At 47.3% G+C, this 24,083-nt stretch overlaps 1 protein-coding gene and 1 non-coding gene across 2 annotated transcripts; both read left to right on the top strand.

Annotated features, from left to right (window-relative positions):
* The first annotated feature begins 736 nt into the window (after positions 1-736).
* Rpl37a (ribosomal protein L37a) lies at positions 737-3,592 on the top strand. The gene is made up of 4 exons (XM_006972225.4): positions 737-1,161; positions 1,545-1,673; positions 2,073-2,155; positions 3,475-3,592. The coding sequence occupies exons 1-4, from the start codon at positions 1,159-1,161 to the stop codon at positions 3,536-3,538; spliced, it is 279 nt and encodes a 92-aa protein (XP_006972287.1). The 5' UTR covers positions 737-1,158; the 3' UTR covers positions 3,539-3,592.
* Positions 3,593-23,579: 19,987 nt separating this feature from the next.
* Trnaa-agc (transfer RNA alanine (anticodon AGC)) lies at positions 23,580-23,661 on the top strand. The gene has a single exon. It is a non-coding gene; the product is annotated as a tRNA-Ala (tRNA).
* Positions 23,662-24,083: the final 422 nt, after the last annotated feature.

The raw sequence follows: 24,083 nt of genomic DNA, 5'->3' as shown, positions 1-24,083 counted from the left end.
GTTTCTGAAATGAATAGGAAGAAAGTCCCAGGTGGAACCAAGGGACCAAACCGGAGGCAAAACTGGAGTGACTGTTAATTAGTCCCAGTCTTGCAATTACACTTTTCTTTCTTTTAAACATTTTCTATTATATTTTATGTGTAATGAGCTGCCTGCATGTAACGACTGTGTGTACCAGTTCGTGTCTGGTGCCCAGAAAGGCCAGAAGAGGGCGTCGGATCCTCTGGTACTGAAGTTACAGACGATTGTGAGCTGCCATGTAGGGCTTGAGAATCCAACCCTGGCGCTCTGGGAGGCCAGCCAGTGCTCCTAACCGCTGAGCCATGTCTCCAACCCAACCCCATTTTTCTTGGGAGAATTCCAGACTCTAGGGCATTGATTCTCAACCTTCTTCATGCAGCAGCCCTTTAATACAGTTTCTCATGTTGTGATGACCCCAATCATAAAATTATTTTTGTTGCTGCTTCATAACTAATTTTGCTACTGTTATGAGTCGTAAATATCTGTGTTTTCCAATGGTCTTAGGCGGGCGACTCCAGTGAAAGAATTGGTCGACCCGCTCCAACGGGATCTCGACCCACAGGTTGAGAACCGCTGCTCTAAGGTCTTGCGTTCAAATGGACCCTCTTCCTTACCTTACCCCCAGAGCTCTGAGCAGCAACATTTCATAACTCCTGATTGTGACGAGTACGACTGTCTCCCAGCTGAACTGCAACTTGGCCTGGGAGCGGATCCTAGGCTTTTACTATGGTTAGCATCTGGCTCAGGGGCTGGCGATTTTCGGAAAGTGTCACGGTGGGGTAAGCAATGGGACTCAGCCACAACGTGGTGATGGAAACACTTAAAAAGTAAGTCACCTAAAACCCCGTTTCCTCGCGAACCAGAACGGAAGAAAATAAATCACACCGGTTTTGTATAACGTTGGTGTACGTGCAAGCTAAGAAGGGTGCTCCTCCAGCTTGTGAACATGACATGGGACGCCAGCCCGTCTAGACCCTCCCTAAGGCACCACACCAGCCAGGGAGAGAGCGAGCAAACCTCCAGAACACCGAGTTCAGTGCCTAGAGGGGTCGCCGGCGTCACTTCCGCTCACGGTCTAAAAACCGCCCCCGCGCACGGCGTCTCTTCCTCTCCGGCTTGGGCTTCGGTTCCGGCGACATGGTGAGTGTCGGCGTTCCCGCTTTGGAAGCCTCTATCCGTCGGCATCTGCGGGGCCGTCCGGCCTCCCGCCCTCACCCGCTTCGGGCCGCCCGTGCTGTCCCGTGTCCTGCCGGCTGCCGGGGTCCTCGCCGCGTCTGGAGCCCCGGAGGTGGCCGGTGGCGGCCCGGCGGGGCTTGGCCCAGCTCCGCGGTTAATGCTCCGCTCCGGAGCCCCGCTCGCCCCGCTCGCCCCGCGGACGCTGGCCTTGCGGGTTGAGCTCGGGACGCACTAGGCCCCAGCCAGCCGAATTGGTGCGCAGCGATGTGTGTGTGTGTGCGCGCGTGTGTGCGTGCACGGACTCGCTTCCCATCCCTAAAGGTCGCTGTCATGCCCTCTGCCCGCAGGCGAAACGCACCAAGAAGGTCGGGATCGTCGGGAAATACGGGACCCGCTATGGTGCCTCCCTCCGGAAAATGGTGAAGAAAATTGAAATCAGCCAGCACGCCAAGTACACCTGCTCCTTCTGTGGCAAGGTGAGTTAGTTGGCCGCGCGGGAGGGGATCTAGGGTGCTTTGTAAAGCGCTGGGCCAGTGTTAAGATAACGAGGATTTGGGGTTCATGGTTGCGAAGCATTCCTCGTTTGTGTGAGATCCCTGAGGACGTGAAGGATAACTAACTGGTTTTGGAGAGGGAAAGGTTGGAACCCTGAACGACTCTGTTTGTGGGAAATGATTGTACCGTTAATGCTTCTATACCAACCCCCCCACCCTCCAAGAGTTGGTCTGCATCTAATATCCTGCTCGGATGATTATAATGTGACTGCTTACCAGATAGATAAGCTGCCTTTTTAACCTGGTCTAGGCTCTGAAATCTTGAGAGATTTATGTTTTTACATATTTCATATCAAAACCTTTAAAAAAAAATATTTGTAGACCAAGATGAAGAGACGAGCGGTTGGCATCTGGCACTGTGGTTCCTGCATGAAAACGGTGGCTGGTGGAGCCTGGACCTACAAGTGAGTGCAATTTTTTGTGCTGTGGGGAAGTTTATGGAGCGCACAGCCCATGTTCCAGGTCTGGCACATACTGGGCTAGTTTTAATCTTTATGACTGGAAAAGTAAATGTGCTTTAGGAGTTCTTAAAAGCCAGGGTTTTCTTTCGGTTAAAATTGAGGTAGAAAGCTGTTTGAAATTAAAAATTGGGATTTGATTCTTCTATTACTTTGATTTATACAGTTACTGGGGTCTTTGAAAATTATGGTCTCTCTGTGTAGCCCTGGCTGTCCTGGAACTTAATCTGTAGACCAGGCTGGTCTCTGCCTCCCAAGTGCTGGGATTGAAGGCGACAAGTTATTTCTATAAAATAGTTTTTAAATGAGGTTAGTTGGTTTGGGATTGTGTAGAAAAATTTGTGAGACTATTTGGGCTTCTACGCCCTTGTCCTTTTAAACAAGCTTTAGTGTTGTGACAGGGTTGGATGGTGTTGCTAAGGTGAACTCTCCTTTCTGTCATCATTTGCTTTGTCCTTAGAGCTTGGCATCTGAGAATTAAAGGCACCTTGGGGGCCTGGAGCTGTTGGCTGGCCCTGAGGTCCTTAGGGTCCGAGTAGTGTGGTCCTGTGTTCCCTGCACACTGTGCCTGTGGTGTGTGGCTAGTTGTTGAGTTGTATGGTTTCAGTTTTTACTGAAGTCTTGGTGTTGAAAATGATAGTGTGGCTGGGCTTTGGTGGCCCAGCACTTGGGAGGCAGAGCCAGGAGGATCCCTGTGAGTTCGAGGCCAGCCTGGTCTACAGAGCGAGTTCCAGGAAAGGTGCAAAGCTACAGAGAAACCCTGTCTTGAAAAAAACCAAAAAAAGAAAAAAAAGAGAAATGATAGTGTGGATGTGTTTAAGCATCTTGAGTTTTAGGATAGCAGAAGGAAGAATGAAAGCCAGGGTGCTCTCCTGACAGGTGAATATTCATACACAGCTGTTTGACTTTGGGGCATGCGTCCTGAAACTTTTATCATCCGCCTTTGCTATGGAAAGTACCTTCAGATATTTTTTATTTCTCTCATGGAGTCTGGGTCAGCTTCTTTTTAAATGGTAGAGAAATCAGAAGAACCTTAGAATTCTGCGAGTGCCATCATGCCAGTGTGACTTCCTGAGCAGTGGTCTTTAGTGGTCTTATAGGTCTTGGGATTTGTGCAGCATGGTATTGTATTGGGGGAGGAGACCATCATAGAATTCTTACCAGGAGAAGGTCAGACTTGAGGGTGGCAGGGGAACCCTGAGAGGCAGGTTGGCTTAGGTTTCCCGTGTTACCATCCTTAATTGTGTTGGAAACTTTGTTAACAGCACGACTTCTGCCGTCACAGTGAAGTCGGCCATCAGAAGACTGAAGGAGCTGAAAGACCAGTAGAAGCACCCCGTCAGAGACCTGCCTGTGCTCCAATAAATGGGTTAATTTACGTAACGCCTTTTCCTTGTTTGTGGTTAATTATAACATTTTGGCATATGCTACGTTTTTTTGTTTTTTCTTTTCAGTTTAAAAGGAGATTTTTGCTGTTTGGAGACACTGTGTGACCCTGGCTGGCTTTGAATGCCTGGTCCTCCTCTTTCCGTCTCCTAAGTGCGAGTTTATGCGGTTAGACCTGGCTCAAGATGTTGTTGAAGTTGTAACACGCACTAGACAGTTTAGCGCATAGCCCGCTCCTTTGGGAGTCTGATTGGACTACACGTCAGCAGCAAACTGAAACAACAAGGATTTGGCAGGTTTTCGGTTCATGCAAAGGATTCATAGGATTGAATTGATTGTGATGTACATACTTAGAGGAAACAAGTGATAGGACATAGGTAAGTAACAAAAGGGAATTATAGTTACGATGTAGCAACAACATAACGTGTGGTTGGGGGTCACCACTATAAAAGAAACTAGTAAAGGGCTGTAGCACCGGGAACTATTGATCTAAGGTTTCTGCAGACTCCTGCTGCCTGTGCTCTAGTCCTGCCCAGGCACAGCCTCGGCCTTCTCAGGTGGGTTCAGCTTTTACAGACTTATAGCTGTAACAGCTTCGAATTTCGAGTCACTCCACTCACTGGAGTGTCCCCAGTTAGGATAATTGCCTCCACTTCAGGAATGAGCAATTTTTCACTGAGCTTGAGCCTCAGCAGTTCACCTGTGACAAACATTCTCTTTATATGGATGCGTGTGTATTATGCATGAGAAATTACATGGCTTTTAAGACTTACTATTTCTGTGCATGTGTATCTGTGCCACCACTGTGTACCTGGTTCCTGAAGAGAACACCAGATCCCCTAGAACAAGGTGTGTGCTGCCATGTGGGTGCTGGGAATCAAACCTGGGTCCTCTGGAAGAATACCCAGTGCTCCTAACAGCCAAGCCATTTCTCTAGCCCCCAAGAAATCTAATTTGTCAGTGAGGAGGCTGGGTTTGAATTTGGGTCTTGGCCCCAGAGCCAGGATTCATATTTTAATTGCTTTTGTGGCAGTTGAGCGTATAGCATACAATGGCTGGTGATACCAGTTAAAGGTTGGAGCATAGTGTTTGGTGGCTAAGGAAATGGAAGCCGCGAGTTAGTAAGTGGTGGAGGTAAAGCTGAAGTTAGATCCCTGCTTTCTCAGTTCTCTTAGGTTGCCTTTTACCCTGCCCCTTCCTGTGCTCAGGATTTCCACTTTACTAGGTTTTCTGAGCCTTTAACTGAGCTCATTTAACTGAGCATTACCAGAGCTTGCTTACTTTCCACTCTTTTTCTTTAATTTTTTTGGGGGGAAATGGTTCTGTGTGTGACGGCCCTAGGTGTCCTGTGACTGACTCTGTAAACCAGGCTGGCCTTAAACTCAGAGATCTGCCTACCTCTACCTCCTGAGTGCGGAGATTAAAGTCGGGTGCCACCCCTGCCTGGCCTTGCAGGGAAATTTTATGTGGCTCTGGGTGTGAAACAGTTACTGATGATTGTAGTTTTACCATTTACAAAGTAGAAGCAAATGAGATGTTTGTTTCACATAAAGAGTTAAATCTTGGTTCAGACAGTGGGTGGGAGGGCTTGCTGTGAAGCCTGCAATCTTGAGTTTGATCCCTGAGACCTACATGGTAGGTTAGAGAATTGACCTCGTGTAGAAGTTATACTTCCTTCCATGTACATACCTGCACGCACGAACACGTAAGTATAAGAACTTGGTTGGAGTCGGGCGGTGGTGGTGCATGTCTTGAATCCCAGCACTCGGGAGTCAGAGGCAGGTGGATCTCTGAGTTGGAGGCTAGCCTGGGCTACGGAGTGAGTTCCAGGAAAGGTGCAAAGCTACACAGAGAAGCCCAGTCTTGAAAAACAAACAAAAAAATGGTTGGGTGTTTGATGTATCCATATAGATGTAGAACACCGTTCAGAAGTGGTGTTTGACTTTATGATTGGCAGTGCTGGGAATGTCAGAATGACAGTAGGCCCATTTGGGAAATTGCCCTAAACACAACCCAAAGTTCATTTCATTTTAAATGAAACTTAAGCCAACTACTCAACAGTTTTTAAATTCAAACATTCTAGTATGTATAATGAATCCGAAGATAGGTTAGTTTGATAGGTGTTAAGGAATGTTAGAAAATTAATAAAGCCCTTATTTTCTGTGGCTAAGACATCTTTCTGTGAAAGCCTTGAATCTGAGGTGTACAGTTAACAGCTGTGTGTGTGTGTGGCGAATCCCATCAGTGTAGAGGATGTGTTGGGAGCTAAGCATTGACTTTAAGATTTCAGGTTCCGTGATTTTACCTCTCAAGACTTGTGAACTTTTCACGGCCCCCCTGTTCAGTTCTGAAAGGCTATGTGGGGTAAGCTTGCAGACCATCTACCCTTACAAAGCACTTCTCGGGTTGAATAGTGTAGTCAGGGATTTGTACTGAGCTTTTGTTTAAAGGATTGTAAGTGTTGAGAAGGGATTTTGAACCAAATTAAGATGGGGAATAATATATAACAGCTATTTTGACATGGGTTGGAACCAAAGTTAAGTAGTTTTTTTGCTGTAATTGTCTCCTGGGAAACAGTCATTTTGTAACTTGCAGCATTTCAGCCCCAAATTTGTGGACCGGAAGTAAAAGTTAAGTCAAAGGTCATGATGTTAGTCCCACAGCTAACCTTGTAGGTGAGGGCCCCTGAGAGTGAGTCAGAGTTACATGTGTGGTAGATGATAGAGACCTACAGGTCTGTTAGTGGGTAAGACGAATTCCAACCAAAATTTGCTTTTCCCCCTGAACTGCAAAAGTGCTTTTCAATATAATTTGGGAACAAAATCGGAGTCTAAGTAAGTATATCATAGTAGGCAGGATTTCTCTAGGTAGGGGTTGGGATTAATCTCCTCTGTGAGATTAATTATTGATAAATTACTGGCTATGTGAGCTGTCCTTTGATAAGTTAGTCCTTTTCTGGAGTTCACTTTTCTCACCTATAAGAATGTGGATAGTTGCCCTTCCGAACAGGAAACCTTAAATTTGGATCTAGAACATTGACTCATGGTAAGGTCTAGAGAGTCTGGCTTTTGGGAAAGAAGTAATACTCTGTAATACCCACTGAGGGGCTGGAGAGATGCCTCAGATGGCTGAGAGCGCAGTCTAGTCTTTCAGAGGACCTTTTCAGTCCCCAGCACACTACCTTCTGTAATTCTAATTTCAGGGGCCAGTGCCCTCTTGGTCTCTAGGCACATGAGGTTCACAGACGGACATTGGGACAAACAGCATTAGCATTGGCGGGAATGACAAAATGGCCCAACAGGGAAGGCACTTCCTCGTCCCCAAGTGTGACTGTTGTGGAAGGAGAGACACCTGCAAGTTGTCCTCCGGCCTGCACACATACAAATGAGAAACACTGGTGCTGTGTTGGTGGGAGGGGAATAGTGGTCTGGGCAAAAGGGGGGGGGGAGATAGCAGTGGATTATGTCAGGGAAAAAGCCTGGAGGTGAGGAAGTCGGATTCGCAAGCACATCTTTTGGTGCAGGGGTAAATGATCACTTAGTAGTCTAAAGGTGGGGGCTTCCAAGTTAAGCACCCCTTCATATTCCACCTCAGTACTGTCACATGGCAAGTTCAACTTAGCAGAGTTGAAGGAAATGACATTCTATGCACAGCCAACACAGGGATCTGAACACCTACTAAGCATTTGAAAAGTTGATTGCTCCTGGTCCTTCATATAATGAACACAGCATTAAGTGTCTGTGCATCAAAAATGCAGTGTAAATGCTGCTCCTTGACCTATAAAGTTGTCAAATCAGATGATGAATATAGCAGCATTCCACTGTCAAGTAGACATATTACACAGAATTGCACCAGGGACCTTTTGTGAGGTCACTGGACTATAAGCAGACCATCTGATATGCTAAAAAAATGGACAGGTAAGGCACAAAACCAAGAAAGCATGTCTCTTGTGTGGAGTCTAGGAACTGCAAGTCAACTACCAGGGCATGCTTAGATTCCTATGGAATGTAGATGTAAGTCTGCTCAGCCTGCCTGTTTCTCCCTTTGGTATGTTTTCATTTAGGGAGTTCTTTGACAGCTAACGGAAGAGAAAAGCACTCTGTAATCTATGCATTGTTGGCATCAGCTGAAAGTGGACAGATAGCGCTGAAAGAGGAGAAACAAAGTCCTCCAGTGGGCTGGGGCACGATTTCAGGTCGTGTCCAGTGCATGTAAAGGGACGCCTTGAAGTAGAGCTGTATATTGACAGTGGCTGCTGAGAAGAATGGGAGACTGGATTTAGGAACGAGGCAAGGCTATTGAAGGGGTGCAGGCATGCCCAACAGTAAGTTGCTGCAAGGCCATTGCTTTCATTAAAGGACTGAGGATGTCAGCTGTTGTCCCCACCACCACCTTGATGCTCGTTCTAAGGACCTGGGAACAAAACAATCAGGATAGCATAGATTGAGCCTCCAGCGTGGCAAACATTTCTGGGGTTATCGTCTGGCCAAGTGATTGTATCGGATGTCTTTTATTATGCAAAGACAGCAGTATGCCATCTTACTGGTAGATGTGGAGGCAGGTGTGTAATTTAGTGTTTAAGTGTACAAGGCCCGAGGTTCTTTCCTTAGCACTGACCCCTTCCCCAAAAAAGTATGCTGTGTTTGATCTGTGTTGCAGGTATGGATTTACCTTTTGTTTTTATTTTGAGACAGGATTTCTCTGTTGAGGCTCTGGCTATCCTGGAACTCAATCTGTAGACTAGTCTGGGATCAAAGATGAGCACCACCACTGCCCAGCTTGGGTTTGCCTTTTTCTTCCTTTCTTTCTTTCTTTCTTTCTTTCTTTCTTTCTTTCTTTCTTTCTTTCTTTCTTTCTTTCTTTCTTTCTTTCTTTCTTTCTTTCTTTCTTTCTCTCTCTCTCTCTCTCTCTCTCTCTCTCTCTCTCTCTCTCTCTCTCTTCTTTCTTTCTTTCTTTTTTTTTTGAGACAGTGTTTCTCTATCATTTTGGTATCTGTCCTGGATCTCACTCTGTAGACCAGGCTGGCCTCGAAGTCACAGAGATCCGCCTGGCTCTGCCTCCCGAGTGCTGGAATTAAAGGTGTGTGCCTCCACTGCCTGGCTTGCATTTGCCTTTCTAATTGCATTATGTCTACTTAAGGGCTTATCACTGTGATAGTATACAGTCTTTAAAACTGCAATAGGGCTGGACAGTGGTGGCGCTCGCCTTTAATCCCAGCTCTCAGGAGGTAGAGCCAGGCAGATCTCTGTGAGTTCAAGGCCAGCCTAGTCTACTGAGCGAGATCTAGGACAGGCACCAAAACTACATGGAGAAACCCTATCTGGAAAAAACAAAACAAAACAAAAACCAAACAAACAAAAAATTGCAATAGGTTCACACTCATGGGGGTGGGGGGCAGGGATTCCTTTATTGTTTGTCCTCTATCCAGATAACTTGCTTAGGGGATTTACTGGTTTTCTGGAGGCTCAGTGATAGTACCAGCTGGGACTTAAATTGCTGAGTTTAAGATAACTGTTCTACACGATGCAGCAAATATTTTAAAAATCTACCAGCATATGGTGCTGTCTACCCACAAACCAGGACACATGAGAAATCAAATGATGGAGTGGGAGCCAGCCCATGGAGAATGATATCAACCAATGCACTGAAGGTATTTTTGTGTCCCCAGCTTCAAATCCAGCACCTAAGGAGCTGATCTGTTGAACTGATAATGTTCTAGGGAACATTACTCTAGCTATACTTAAACTGAAATACTGAGTCTGATTATTTGGGGCTCATTGTACCATCAACCTAACAGGCAGAAAGGGGTCTTTCTAGGGGTATCACCTTTTGCAGTCTGCTGTGTGTTCCAGGAGATTCTCTGCCTTGGGCAGACTGTACCAATAGGTCCCTTTGTCTTCTGGCTTCTCAGGAGGTTCAGTTATTGGGAGGTGGAAGCAGAAGCTGGAGCAGAGCAGAGGAGCTGTCTTTACTTCCTGTCTCCCGAGGAGCTGCTCTGAGGAGACTTAGACACCAGGAGCTGTCTTCCGTATCAGTAGTCACTCCTGAGTCAGCATTCGCCCATAGGTGATGATGACGACGGTCCGTTGTATCAGCTCTGTGGAACAGGCTGGTCTCAAACTCAGAGATCCGCCTGCCTCTGCCTCCTCTAAGTGCTGGGATTAAAGGCGTGCACCACCACCACCCATTTGGGGAGCTAATTTCTAAACGTAGCTATCTCTGCCACACAAAAGCAAAATATCAAGATGTTTCAACACTTGAGAAGTGGGCGTCGTGGGGGTTCACCATGGAAACGTCCATGCTGGGCTAGAGCTACCTTCAGCTTTGTGAGTTTCCACTTTATTTTGTTTCCTGTGTTTCTATTAAACATTCAAACATGCCTAAAAAATTGAACAGGGAAAGACAGTAATTGCTGTATGTGTATCAGTCTGTCCACAATTTGTTTACTGGCTTTGGAAATTACCCTCCTAACATGGGCAATTCCTCTAGGTTTTGAAGGTTTATGTGGTGCACTTTGACCTTGGAACCTAGACATTTCACACAAATTCTTTTGAGAACCTATCTGTAAATCACACCTACAGATGGTACTCCTTCAGCAAAGCAAGAAAATGTGCCATGTATTAACTGCAAGCGCCATATAGAACGCCAGGGGGTGCTACAGAGTAGAGGAAAAGGGCGCAACACTTTAGAATCAGAATAAAGATTAGAGGAGCATAAGTTCACGTTCAAAACAGTTAGCATGTGTAGAGTTACAGGCCAGTAGGTGCTAAGTCCGTTTCAGATTTCCACAATGTCAGAATGTAACCAAGTCAACAAAGGTAAAGAAATACACTCAAAAGAGTTAGGCCTTCTGGGACAAATGGCCCACCAACATTCAATTAAGATGAACTTGAGTGTTTTCTAGAGCTGCTAGTTAGAAAAAAGCTAGTCTTCGTTTTAAGAATTTAAAAATTATAAAAAAAACTCCTTTTGCAGTGAAAATGCACCATAAAATAAGTACATACCATGAAACAAGATTTTGTCAATAGTTTCTCAAACCAAGGTGTCGGGGGTCTCTGACCACGTTGTTAGGATCATTAGAATTTTTTCCCTTTGAAAACATCAGTACAGGAGGGAAGTTTTTAACTACGTTATCATACGCTGGAATTTGAAATTATGTAACTAGAGTGGTAAAGACAGAATGGGAAAACTACGCAAAACCCTGCCCCCATCTCCTCTGCCCCAAAGGGCACCGAGAGGTCAGAGATCCCGGGAGATCCCTGTTTCTGGTGGAGCCGGTGGTCGGCTCTGTGGGAGTGTAGCGTGGAGGGGCCAGTGGGAGAAGGACCGTTTATACTCGGAGTTTGCACACCCATGTGCACACAGGAGACTGTCCGCTCGTTAAGGCCAGTACTTAACCGATGTGTTGGCATTACATGTGTGTCTTTTCTGTTTTGATGATCTTCTGAGTTCCTTTGGGGTGGTTTGCTGTCATTTAACTAGGTGGTGGTGTTTGTATGCTTGCTTTTTGGACGACGGTGGTGGCTGCGTGGGGTCTCTATGTATTGCGGGCGGGCCTGGGACTTTTGATCTTCCTGACTCCCAGCCCTCTTGAGTGTTGAGCTACAGGCACACTCCACTGCACCTTGCTCCTGTGAGTCTTTTACACCTCTTCTCCTCCCACCAAGCAACCATGCTTTCAACTCACAACTCTATTCTGTTCTGCTCGTATACCGTCATGTTTTGTTCTCTAGGTCCCGACGAGCTTGAGGGCAGGGCTTAGAAGTACCTAACACATCCACCTTGCATCACCCAGGCTGTAGTCTAAGGGCTTGAGCCAGACACACCTGTTTAACACCCACAGCTCCCCAGCACACTTTACAGGGTTCCTCGTGACATGAGTCCTGTGTATCTAGAACACCCCGCCTGCTGTCACGTCCTATTTACTCCCTAAGCATCGACCACGGGGGAGCCACGTGCTCTGTGCTCCGGGGTATTGTAGATAGCGTCATAGTACCCTTCTGTCTTTAGTTTCCTTGTCTCCCGCACTCTCTCCTCTCTGCCTTACTCTAAACTCCCGAACCTGAGGCGATTCCTTTCCCATTTTATAAATGACAAAAACCTCATAGAGGGCTTCGCTGTTCTAAGGTTTTCCACTCCAAAAGGGGGTCACTGAAGGGGGAAAGAATGAACTTCACCCATGGGTTATGTCCTTCAACTTCATCTCCCTGTTCACCAGCGTGGGCATCAGAAAAACATTCTGTTCTTATAGATGAAGAGACCAAGGTACAGAACGGCATCTGGTGAGGGATATTGATGGAGGCCAATCTAAGCAAGTGATGAGGATATAACATTAAAAGATTCCAATAGGATGGAGAGAAAGGGCCGCTACCATGAGATGCTGTGAATGAACTGCATTCAATAGGATTCTTCTGTTAACCCAGGGCCAAGCACATCCTGTACCTCAAGCTAAGACCACAGGGAGGGAGTACAGGTGGTGGACAGCAGGGGGAGCCCTTGCTAAGCCTTAGGAGATGTGCAAGCATGCGCGTTCTTTCCCCTGGGATCCATGACCGCCAGCCTTTTTCTCTCCCTCTTAACTGCTCAGTGCACACGTATTGCTTCCCTGACTAAAGTCACCACAGTACACCAACAGCCCTGCTGCCTCCCAAAGGCCGGGGAGATTGCTGCCCTTTCTCCTCATGACCCGAGGCTCTAGCAAAGCCCAGGAACCGAGTGACTGAGCTTATAAGTCAGCTGTGCAGGTGGGAAGAAGAGGTGTGAGGATTCCAAATGCAGCCTGCCTTCTCATGCCGGTCCTCGCTACATCCTTGTATTCCTTATGGCCCTTTAACCTGCTCTGCATGTGCAAGTGGGCTTTAAAAACTACTTTTTAAAGCTACACAGAGAAACCCTGTCTCAAAAAACCAAAAAAAAAAAAAAACCAAACCACAAAACAAAAAAAAAAAAAACACAAAACAAAACAAAACAAAAAAAACAAGAAACAACAACAACAACAAACTACACTCTTGGTCCGGCGGCGGCGGCGGCGGCGGCGGCGGCGGCGGCGGCGGCGGCGGCACACGCCTTTAATCCCAGCACTCGGGAGGCAGAGCCAGGGGGATCTCTGTGACTTCGAGGCTACCCTGGTCTACACAGTGAGTTCCAGGACAGGTACCAAAACTACACAGAGAAACCTTGTCTCAAAAACTTTCTTGGGCTGGAAAGATAGCTTGGAGATTAAGAGCACTGTCTGCTCTTCCAAAGGACCTGGGTTCGATTCTCAGGTGGTAACCACCTGAGATTCACATGGTGGTTCAAAACGGGCTATGACTCTAATAGGTGACCCAACGCTCTTTTCTGGCCTCCACGGGCTTTGCACACAGGTAGTGTACTGGAAATTAAAAAGAAAACTTTAAAAACGACTTTCTTGGACTAATATTTTGGCAAGGAACACTGTAAAAACACAATGCTTTGACTCAAAGGCAGTCTTGTGAGGGGAAGAATGTGGAGGCTAATAGTGATTTGGAGCTTTAAAATCTCCAGAGATTCCATTCATCTCTCTTAATATTTATAAACAGCTGACTTGACCTTATGTCCAAAGCTTTGCAAATGCAGCTTCAAGACCCTCCTTGGGTGATACCGTCTCACCTTTCCTACGCACACGGCACACACACCAGAGCTGGCTTTTCCTTCCAACGTGTGACCTCCACCTCTGTGTGACCGTGGGCAAGGCAATACTGTGCTTGGTGGTCCCCAGATACAAGGAGCTCCGACTCAAAATCCTGAGCTGATCCAGAACAAAATGGAGGCTCCTGTCTTCTTTCTCTGGCCCCCCATTGTGCAGCTCGGCATGGGACCAAGTCTTCAGGGGGGCTCAGCAAAGACTTGGTGACAAGCTGATTGATGGATTCCCCGCCCCTGGCCCGCCTTCTTGCCCACTCCTGCCGGCTCTGGCCCGGCTCCACTGTCCAGCTGCCCGGGGGTCTGCTGTTCTTTGTTGAGTCAGCACCAATGAGTCAAGGCCAAGATCAGCTGAGAGCTGGGTCGGGAGGGAGGGAGGGAGGGGATGGGAGACTCTGGGGAGACTGGGGAGGGCGTAAGAACTTTGTGGCTCCAAGGAAGGCAAGGGTAGTGAGCTGTGAGTGGAGGGTGCTGGAGTGTGTATAGTCAGAGCATGGGCAAAGCGCTGCAGTGATCTCAGGACCTCTGACCTGTGGTGTCAAGAAAACCCTTTCTTGTAGGAAAACTCGGAAGTTTATTCAAATCATATTGTTAAAGGTCCTAAAAATTCTCAGTCGTGTCCCATGGTTCACCTCCACTCTGTTAAAGATGACAAAATGGAACCAGATCTCGATGAACTCTGCCATGGGAGACACAGAGAAGGCATGTGAGCACAGTTTTCACACACCTGCAGACACAGGCCAGACGCGCCACTTTTCCAGGACTCCTGGAAATCAAAACACAGTGGACGGTCACATTCACAGCCTCGTCTTCACTTCCTTACCCATGGTACACTTGAGTAGTGAGACAAGGGAGAGAATTGTGTGTGGCTGGAAGGTAGACAGAGGGACCACCCAACAACACGTGGGATGAGAGCAGGTGGGATACAGCTCTTCCCAACAGCCAGGCAAGACAGATCGACCATTGCCGTCCCCACCTGGCCCCTGGAGTCAGATTGCTGGTCTCATCTAGCTCTGGTGTGTGTGTGTGTGTGTGTGTGTGTGTGTGTGTGTGTGTGTGTGTGTGTGTGTGTGTATCCACGCCATCGCATGCATCTGGAGGTCAGAGGATAAGTCTTGGGTCAGTTCTTTCTTTCTCTTATGTGAGCATTGAACTCAGATCACCAGGCACATAGTAAGCGCTTTACGCCTAAGCTGTCTTGCCAGCCTCAGCTCTAACTTCTTATTTATTTATTTATTTATTTATTTATTTATTTATTTATTTATTTATTTATTATTCTGAGATAGGCTCAGTGTAGCTATGGCTGGCCTGGATCTTGCTCTGTAGCCCAGGCTGGCCTCACACACATAGTGGTTTGCCTGCCTCTGTCTCCCGAGTGCTGGGACTAAAGCCATGTGCCATCACATCTCTTCTTTTAAAGTGGAGATGTCCCATGCTGGGAAGTGGCAGTGATGACGGGGCTTCCGTCCTGAGGTTTCTTCCTGACTAAATGCAGGACCAGATCCACATCTGGACTCAGGGTCAGGGGAGTTTGGGGCTGCTACGGGCAGAATTGGGGATGAGGGCCAATTAGTGCCCAGAGCGGAAAGGTCCTGGGAACCTTCCTTAGTTTGAGATTTCTGTTCCTCTTGAGGACCTAGTTAGTACCTTCTCCGGTCAGTAAAACTTGAATCTATTTCATTCCCGAAAGATTGGTGGGAGGGGAACGTAGAGCTCCAGAGGAAGCAGAAATGGAGGCTCACAGACTCCTGCCTGGCAGGAGAGGGAGCTAGCGTGGAAGGGCGTGACTCGGCCCAGGACATGAGAAGTCTGTGCCCAGCTTGTGCAACACTGTGAAAGTAGCAGACGTCCATCCGGGCCATTCTTGTCCCCTGCTCCTTCCTCGGTACCTGCTGTGAGGGTTAAGGGGATAGACTGAGGTGAAATGCCTTGGGCCTGTACACCCGGGACGAAAGAAACCCATCACAACTACTCCCAGCCCTGGCCTGCCCAAATTCTCGGCTAGGTGATTTTCATCCTCTTAGAGGAGCCTCCCAGCAAGAGTGGGAAGGCTTTGTGCTTTGGCCGCACATTTCTTACCCAGGGAGATGTGACTCTGGAGAGGAATGTCGCCCGGAGTGGGCCTCTGTCTCAGCAGGGAGGCCCAGGCGCCACCGTGGACTAGGCAGCCCCTCCATTTCCTAGGGCCTTCCTCTGAGGCCTTCAGAACACAGCATATGTGGTTTTCTTCACCCTGCAAGACCAGGGCAGTGGTAAAAATGGGTCTTACTTTCAAAACTGAAGACAAGAGAGGCCACTGACCACGTGGCAGTGTCACAGAATCGTGGCATACTCTAGGTAGACAAGGTCTTAGAGATCCCTGGTGGGTCACAGATGTCAAAAGGCTGGACTCCCATGTCAACAATCACCCCTCTTCCACCAATAATTCTCAGCCTTTTAAGTCATTTTCAGTATCAAAGTATCTGTGGTATCCTTGGGCAAGTGTCCTTACCTATTCATGACTATCTTTTGATTATAGGATGAGCTTAATAATAATCCTCATCTTAGTTGGTTTTATAAGGATAAGTGAGGTTTTTGTTGTTGTGGTGGTTGTTGTTTTCGAGACAGTTTCTCTGTGTAGTTTGGTGCCTGTTCTGAATCTAGCTCTGTAGACCAGGCTGGCCTTGAACTCACAGAGATCTGCCTGCTTCTGCCTCCTGAGTGCTGGGATTAAAGGTGTGCACCACCACCACCACCACCACCACCACCACCACCACCACCACCCAGCGAGATGATTTTTAAAAGTACTGAGCTTGATTCATAAATATTCATTACTATTTGACATTTTTATCATCATTATATTATTCTTTCATTCACTTCATAGGCATCAAACTGAGTCCCAAAGAACACACACACACACACACACACACACACACACACACACACACACACACACACGGCCAATATAGTTAAATATAAGTAGTCTTTTTTTTTCCCCATTGATCAAACATAAGTTGTGGTGGTAATCTAATTGTACTGAATTATTATTTTGATTGTATGTTAATAAATAAAGTTGTCTGGGGGTCAGAGCTATTAGAGCCATAGCAAGAGTGTGGCGGTGGTGGCACACGCCTTTAATCCCATAAGATCTCTACACAGATCAGGGATACAGTCAGCATTGGAGACATATGCCTTTAAGACCTAGGGGGCTGTACATTCAGACAGTGACAAGGCAGTCATGTGTTTGGGTTTACAACCAATGAGAAGGCAGAACAACATACTATAAAAAAACGAACCGACAGGAAGTAGGTCTCTTTTCGCGAAGCTGGGACAGCAGGAGGAAGGGTGAGATTTTAGCTCTGAGCTCTGACTTCTCGGCTTTCTCTTTTACATTGTTTCTGTGTTTCTTATTTAATAAGACGGTTGGTTACATCTACAATAAGTGGCCATGTGGGCATCTGAACATAAACCGCAGAAGGCCGGATTACATCTTAGTAACACTTCCCAAATGTCTGTTGCCCACATGCTAGGTCCCTAGGGTTAGATGTGGGCTCTACTGTTATCATTGTCTCCAGTTCATGATGTCAGCAGATGCCACACACAACTGACCCTTAGGGAGTGACCCAGATCACTGCTGCTCACCCTTCAAACATGGCTGTGAGTTCCACAATGTGCCTGAGCATGGTTTTCTTACCAGGAGGTAGCCAGATATTGGTGAAGAGAAATATAACGTATAACAACCTGCTGCACCAGCAAAGATAACTTAGCTCGAGACACAAGCTCAAGACGTCAACATCGGTATAAAGAACCAAACGTCCCTTCTACAGCATTGAAAGAACATCTCTGATGCCCACCCCTTGTAATGATTTCTCAAATACCCTAAAGCAAAGTGAAAATTCCTCCTCACTGAAGATCGGTCACTTAGTCTAGTCTAGTGGGTCCGGAAAAGAGATCTGGGAAAGACAATGCTTCTAGAATTTGATTCGTAAGAAGAGGTGTAAATTGTGCATCTTATTGGAATTATAAAACGGTGCTGGGAACCACTGCTGCAGTGAGAAGTTGCTCCCGGTCTTTCTCATAGTTCTTGCCTGTAAGTGCTGGCTTTGCTGGGCCTTGGCTGCTGATAATGTACGTCCTCAACTAGGCTAAAAAGCAGAAGTTTTCAAGGGATGGGTTTCTCTTTAAGACCAAAAGTCATCCCAATGAACACACGAGTCTCACAGAAAGCTTGTTTGTGGTGCAGATTTGTGAGATCAAAAATCTCTAGATGTGGGACGCAGAAGTTTTTAAAAAAACGCCTATGAAGTGTTTTTTAAAATCACATTCCAAGTTTGAATGTCAGTACTCCAAAGTAGCTATCAGATTGGTGCGTGGGAAGAGGATTCAGAGGAAACAGGAAGAGTGTATTGAACAAAGAAACACATTGGAGTAAAAAATATTTGTGTTCCCTGTGAGTCAGGGCCAATGCCCTTCTGTAGTATGGCGCAAAGGTTGAAGAACTTGACTTTTCCCTTTCACGGCTGGTGTTGACTTCAGGACCATTGCGCCAAGCCTACATTCTAATGCCAACAGTGTGTGTGTGTGTGTGTGTGTGTGTGTGCAAACATGTGCATGTGTTGCCTTTTATCCCTTTCATCTCATCCAATAAAATAATTAAATGGCAGAATCTGGTACCTACTTTATGAAGAACAGCCAATTAGGGATAAAGACGATTAGTGGGTGAATGATAATGACATCTCTCTGTGGCCTTAGTGTTTACAAAGAATCCAGATTGTTTCATTTGATTTCCACCTAACGCTGTGGGGAGAAGATAAGATCTGTGGGGACAGATCTTCTTACAGGTTAGCCTCGGTTTGCAGCTAGGGGAGAGAGTGGAGTGAGAATAGACAATCTGGCCAAGGTCATGGAAGGTAGATAGATCATAAACCACTGCTGAGAAATGACGTGCCGCGGCAAAAATCCGCTTTTGAGACCGCGGTGGTTTGAATGAGAAATGTCCCTCACAGGCTCACGCCCTCGAACACTTGGTCCCTGTTGGTGGCACTGTTTGGAAGGGGCAGCCTTGCTTCAGGAAGTACGTCACTGGGGCTGGGCTTTGCAAGTGTAAAGCCTTGCCCGACCTCCCGTTCACTCTCTGCTTGGTGTTGGCAAGTCAGGGCGTGCGCTCCAGCCTTCGCTAAATCCTTGTAGTGAGCACTGAGAACCTCCTTCAATCCTATCCAGCTGCCTCACTGGCTGAATGGGGATGGGAAGCCTGTCCCCACCCTCCACACCACAGGGTTGCTGTGAGACATTAGGAGCGTGTTCTGCTGAGTCAGTGCTGGCTGCTCCGTGGGAAAGTCCCACAGGAGTGTGCAGAGTCATAATGGAGGCACGAGAGAGCTCAAGGACAACCTGAGTTCACTTTAAGACTTCCGTCTCATTCTGTGGTGAGCGTGAGTAAGGGGCACTACCTCACTCAATCTACCTGTTCACAACAATCGGAAGACAACGCAGGGGGCCGGGCTGATGGCTTAGTGGGTAGAAGGGCTGAGAAAGTGTGAGGACCCGAGTTCAAATCCCAAGAACCTACCTAAGAAGCCAGGTGTGTAAGAAGTATTAACTGGACTCGGTGGGTTATTTAAAAGGAGATGGAAACATGAAGTGGGGAGGGAGATATGTTGGGGGTTCAGGATGGAGTACAATGATTGGGGGTATATATATATATATATATATATATATATATATATGAAGATACACTGCATACATATACATGTATGCAATTGTCAAATAATACATATATACATATATATGTATATATGATTCTTTGGGATCCCTGGAACTGGAATTGAGGCTTTACTCTCAAAGGCCACCTGCAGTGATGTACTTGGTCCAGCAAGCCTGGCCCTCCCCATAACCACTCAAACAGCGCCATTGACTAGAGGAAATGTTCAAGTGTCTGAACCTACGGGAGAACCTCGGGAAGCTCGCAGCCCTGCTACCCTGACTGTATGGACAGTAGAAAAAAAAAAAAAAAGAACAGACCCTGTCTCCAACAAGGAGGGAGGTGAGGACTGACCCCGGAGGCTGTCTTCTCACCTCCATATACGTGTCATACTCACAGACATGAGTGCAAGTGCACACACACACACACAGACACACACACACACACACAAGTGTACACACAAGGCATTGAGCATGACAGGAACGAATTAAGTGCCTAAACAGATGCCGTCAATGAATAATCTGTTGGCCTGCAGACATTCCATGGACAGGTAGGTGCACATCTGATTGGGTGGTTCGGCTCCCTCTGTGCTCTCTGGGGTGGGAGGGTGGGGGTGGTCACACAGCAGTCACTGCTCTTCCTTGTCCTGTAAAATAGACTCTTTTGCAATTTGCAGCCCTCTCTTGGGTCCCTAGAGGGGAAGAGAAAACGCGACCATGATCATGAGTTTACATACTGGCCATCTGACTGCTTCAAGCCTCAGCCTCGCCTTCATCCATTTGTACAATCCCAACTTCAACCCACGTCTACCTGTCCTCCCTGGTCAACTTCACAGGCAACAGGATCGTAGCCGCAGGGAAGCTACCGTGCCATGCTCTTAAAAGCAAAGTCTGCGTTGGCATCAGCCAGCACGCTCCAGTTTAGAGTCTTCTTTTGAATCACACCTGGGGTAGCTTCTAGGGAGCATCCACCCTCCACGCACCCACGCACACATTTATTTTACTTGATAGCGGTTCTCTGTGGAGCCCTTGAACAGGGTTTGTATAGAGCCTTGGTGATTTATCGAGCTGCAGGAAGGCTGCTAGGAGGTGCTGAAGGAGGTCAGGGCAGCCTTTCCTACTGAGTTATCTCAGGACCTGAGGCGGAGGAGGGGAGACTCATGTTTCCTGTCATCTCCAGCATCGCCAGCATTTGTCATGTGGGTAGACACTGTTCTTTGACAGTGCGAGGGTGTGTGTGTGTGTGTGTGTGTGTGTGTGTGTGTGTGTGTGTGCATGTGTGTGCACGTGTGTGTGTGTGTGTGTGGGCATGTGTGCGTGTGTGTGTGTGTGTGTGTGTGTGTGTGTGTGTGTGTGTGTGACAGGGAGACATATGTCTCTGTTCCCTGATGTTCTCTGCAGTGCCTTGTTCGGGGACATGAAGCACATAGCTTGTGCCTCTGCTGTCACTGGCCACAATACGTGCTTCTTAGGAGCCTTTCCCAGATCCAGAAAGCCAAGTCCTGAAGAAAGAAGACACCAGAGGGAAACCATGAGACCAAAATGGATACATGCTGAGCTGAAACTTCTCCATTAATCATTACATTTAACATAATGTTTGTTTGTTTGTTTCTCTAAATCTTTTAGCTGAGGTTTTCAGACTTTTCAGGAATCACAAAGAACAAATAACCATCCAAGAATTTTAAGCAACTATAAATTCAGGGTTTTTTGTTTGTTTGTTTGTTTGTTTGTTTGAGATAGGGTCTTGCTTGTAATACAGGCTGGCCTGGACCTCATAGTCTTCCTGCTCATCTTTAGTCGGTCATAGGCATAGACAGCCACACCTGGACAGCAACCATAGAGCAATCAGCACTATCCTGGAGAGACCATGTGGACAAAACTTGTGTTTGTGCCTGTCTGTGGATGTGTGCGGGTGAGTGCAGGTACCCATGAAAGCCAGAGGTGCTGGATCCCCTGGAATTGGTTCTGAGTTACCTGACATGGGTACTGAGAACCAGACTTCATCCGTTGCAAGAGTAGTACGCGCCGGGTGGCAGCAGCGGCGGCGGCAGCGGCGGCGCCCGCCTTTAGTTCCAGCACTCAGGAGGCAGAGCCAGGCAGATCTCTGTGAGTTCAAGGCCAGCCTGGTCTACAGAGTAAGATCCAGGACAGGTACCAAAACTGCAGAGAAACCCTGTCTCGAAAAAAAATCAAACAATAACAACAACAAAGAGCAGTGTGTGCTCTTAACCACTGATCTACCTCAAAGCCCCGAACACGGCTGCATTTAGATGTGCTTGTAATGTAGAGCCTGAGCGAGATGACTACGGAAGCCGACAAAGGTTTCACCAGCCCTGCCAGCAGCCCATGAGCTTCCTCCTCTGTGAGAGTCCCAAGCTACAAACACCACTTCTTCTCTACTGTGCATAGTTTATCCTCATCTGCCCTCCCCTCCCCACCCTACCTCCTTTGGGGTCCGTATATTTTGTGTGTACTTACAGATAGTAGTATACGAGGAGCTCTCTTGGGAATGGGGCCCACAATCAATCACAACATTGATCTACAACGTGTCACCTATACCTTGTATCCACAACTCAAAGGGAATCGTGTACACTCTTTTTAACGGCAACCCAGGCATGTGAGGTCAGGTGTGGAACTTTCCCACCAGGTGCTATCATTGCAGCGCTCAAAACCTTGCAGACCTTGGAGGATTGCAGATTCGGGGTGTTTGGATCGGGGAAACGTAAGTAAGGCAGATGGAGCCAACGGTTAGGTAGCCCCACGCCAGGCTGTCTGGATGGGCACAAGGACAGAGTGATCCCGCCCGCCCATAGCCTCACTGCGAGCAAGTCCCCAAGGCCCATGCCAACTGGCTTTGATCCTTTAAGCAAACACTATCTCTGGCTGGAGGGAGGCAGAGTCTGAGGCAGGAGCCTCACCCTGAATTTCCAACAAACTGTCTGCTAACGTTTGCCACAGATAATTTTTTTTTTTTCAAGTTTACTTTTGCTTCGGTTGGCTTTGCATTTTAGAGCAACTTTAGATCAAAAGAGATTTGAAGCGGATAGGACACCAAGTTCTGTGTCCCTCCTCTGCACAGTGTTCCATTACTTACCTCTTACATTAATATGCTGTATTTGTCAAAACGAATGAATCAGTGTTGATACATCACTGTGTGATAAAAATCCATAGTTTACTCAGATTTCCTTAGCTTTTCCCAATGTCCCTTTCTGCTCACGGGCTCCATCTGTTAGTAATTGTCACATACACGCAGTTGAAAGCAAAGCATAAATAACTGGACGCCTGCCCTGGAAAAAGGCTGTAAAATGTATGTCTTCCAGCAAAGGCCGGTGTTAAACGATCAAAGAGCTCCATGTTATTTTTCTGGCATCCAAGTTTGTCTTTTTACACGACTCTCCCATCCAGGAAGCCATGGTACACGGCTTGCCGGGCCTCCTCAGGCTCTGCTCAGACGCGACGGTGTCTTGGGCTTCCCTTGTGTTGACAGCAACGGGGGACACAGAGGAAAAACCTAGCCAGTGTCGCCTGCCATTTGCTCACAGCACAGATCACTTGGGCGCGCCCCCCCCCCCCCCCCCCCCCGCACGCCCCGTGTGTGAAGCGTCTCCCCGCCAGCGCGTAAGCAATGAAGCCCACGGCAGACATCAACCGCATCCCACAGCCCAGTTAAATCATAACCGGCCCTCCTGGAGCCAGTCAGCCCCTGTGGGTTAAGGACTCAAACAGCTGACAGAACTCAGAGAGACACCCTCACTTACACGGGGAACAGCTGGAGAGGTGTTTTGGGAGAGGTGTAAGGGACAGGGCAGGGGACTTGCATTTGTGGGGTGTACAACCCTCCACTTTCCACCACGTGTTCTAAACCCCATCCTCGGAGTTTTGGAGGAGCTGTCAACTGGTAAGTGTGATCGAGGCAGAGCCAAACCTGGAGGAACAGGATTGGATAGAAGGGGGCCTGGCAGCACAGCCTGGCCAGAGTCCCCTTGGCCCCACGCTGCGTTTGTCCCATGCAGCTAGACTTTCTGACGCAGGCAGGGTCTTCTGGTCTACCGTCAAACACAGTGGGCCAGATCAGTTCTTTGTAGACACCTTTAAGATAGGCGCTGAGCTGGGCGGCGGTGGCCCATGCCTTTAATCCCAGCACCCGGGAGGCAGAGCCAGGTGGATCGCTGTGAGTTCGAGGCCAGCCTGGTCTACAGAGAGAGAGAGATCCAGGACAGGCACCAAAGCTACACAGAGAAACCCTGTCTTGAAAAACCAAACCAAACCAACACAAAACAAAAAACCAAAAAGGTAGGTGCTGGAAATTAGGGTTTTCATGTAAAACTGCTGGGCAAGAAAAATCCTAGTTTCCATAGCTCTCTTTAGAGAGGGAGTCATGAGCTAAGAACCGTAGAATAAAATATATACCGTAATGTCACAATGTCTTGATAATTTTGAGGATTTTAAGAGTTACTTTCCTATTTTCTGGCATTACAGATGTTCCAGGTCATCTGTATACTAACATTCCTACTAGTCAAATACCTCTACAAGAAACCCACGTTTTGTTAGTAGTATTCAAAATAGAGATCTGAGCGGCTACTAGGATGTCAAATTACATTTTATTTTATTTATCTTGGTTTTAAAAAAAAAAGCAGAATCTCGGGGTTGGGGATTTAGCTCAGTGGTAGAGCGCTTGCCTAGCAAGCACAAGGCCCTGGGTTCGATCCTCAGCTCCGGAAAGTAAAATAAAAAATAAAAAACAAAAACAAAACAAAAAAAAAAACAAAACCAGAATCTCACCAGGTGGTGGTGATGCATGCTTTTAATCCCAGCACTCGGGAGGCAGAGGCAGGTGGATCTCTGTGAGTCTGAGGCCAGCCTGGTCTACAGAGCGAGTTCTAGGACAGCCAGGACTACACAGAGAAACCCTGTCTCAAAGAAACAAAAAACAAAACAAAAAAGTCCCACAAAACCAAAAAGCAGAATCTCATGTAACCCTAGATGGCCTTGAACTAACTACGTAGCTGAGGCTGGCACTGAAATCCTGATCCTCTTTTATCTCTCCCAGGTGCTGGGGTTCCAGGTGTGCTGCCTTGTTTGGTCAATTACATTTTAGATTTCCCGCCAGCACTCAGGATGGCCATGTTTCCCCGGCTCCCCT

Source organism: Peromyscus maniculatus, chromosome 13 (genome assembly GCF_049852395.1).
Source record: "Peromyscus maniculatus bairdii isolate BWxNUB_F1_BW_parent chromosome 13, HU_Pman_BW_mat_3.1, whole genome shotgun sequence".
Lineage (NCBI taxonomy): Eukaryota > Metazoa > Chordata > Mammalia > Rodentia > Cricetidae > Peromyscus > Peromyscus maniculatus.
The sequence above is the reverse complement of the archived record's forward strand: the minus strand, read 5'-3'. Positions and strand labels throughout refer to the sequence as shown.

Bases quoted from the DNA above. Each gene is read 5' to 3' on its own strand.
- Rpl37a (XM_006972225.4), top strand. The intron at 1,674-2,072 runs GTGAGTTAGTTG...AAATATTTGTAG, and splicing joins CCTGCTCCTTCTGTGGCAAG to ACCAAGATGAAGAGACGAGC. The intron at 2,156-3,474 runs GTGAGTGCAATT...CTTTGTTAACAG, and splicing joins GGTGGAGCCTGGACCTACAA to CACGACTTCTGCCGTCACAG.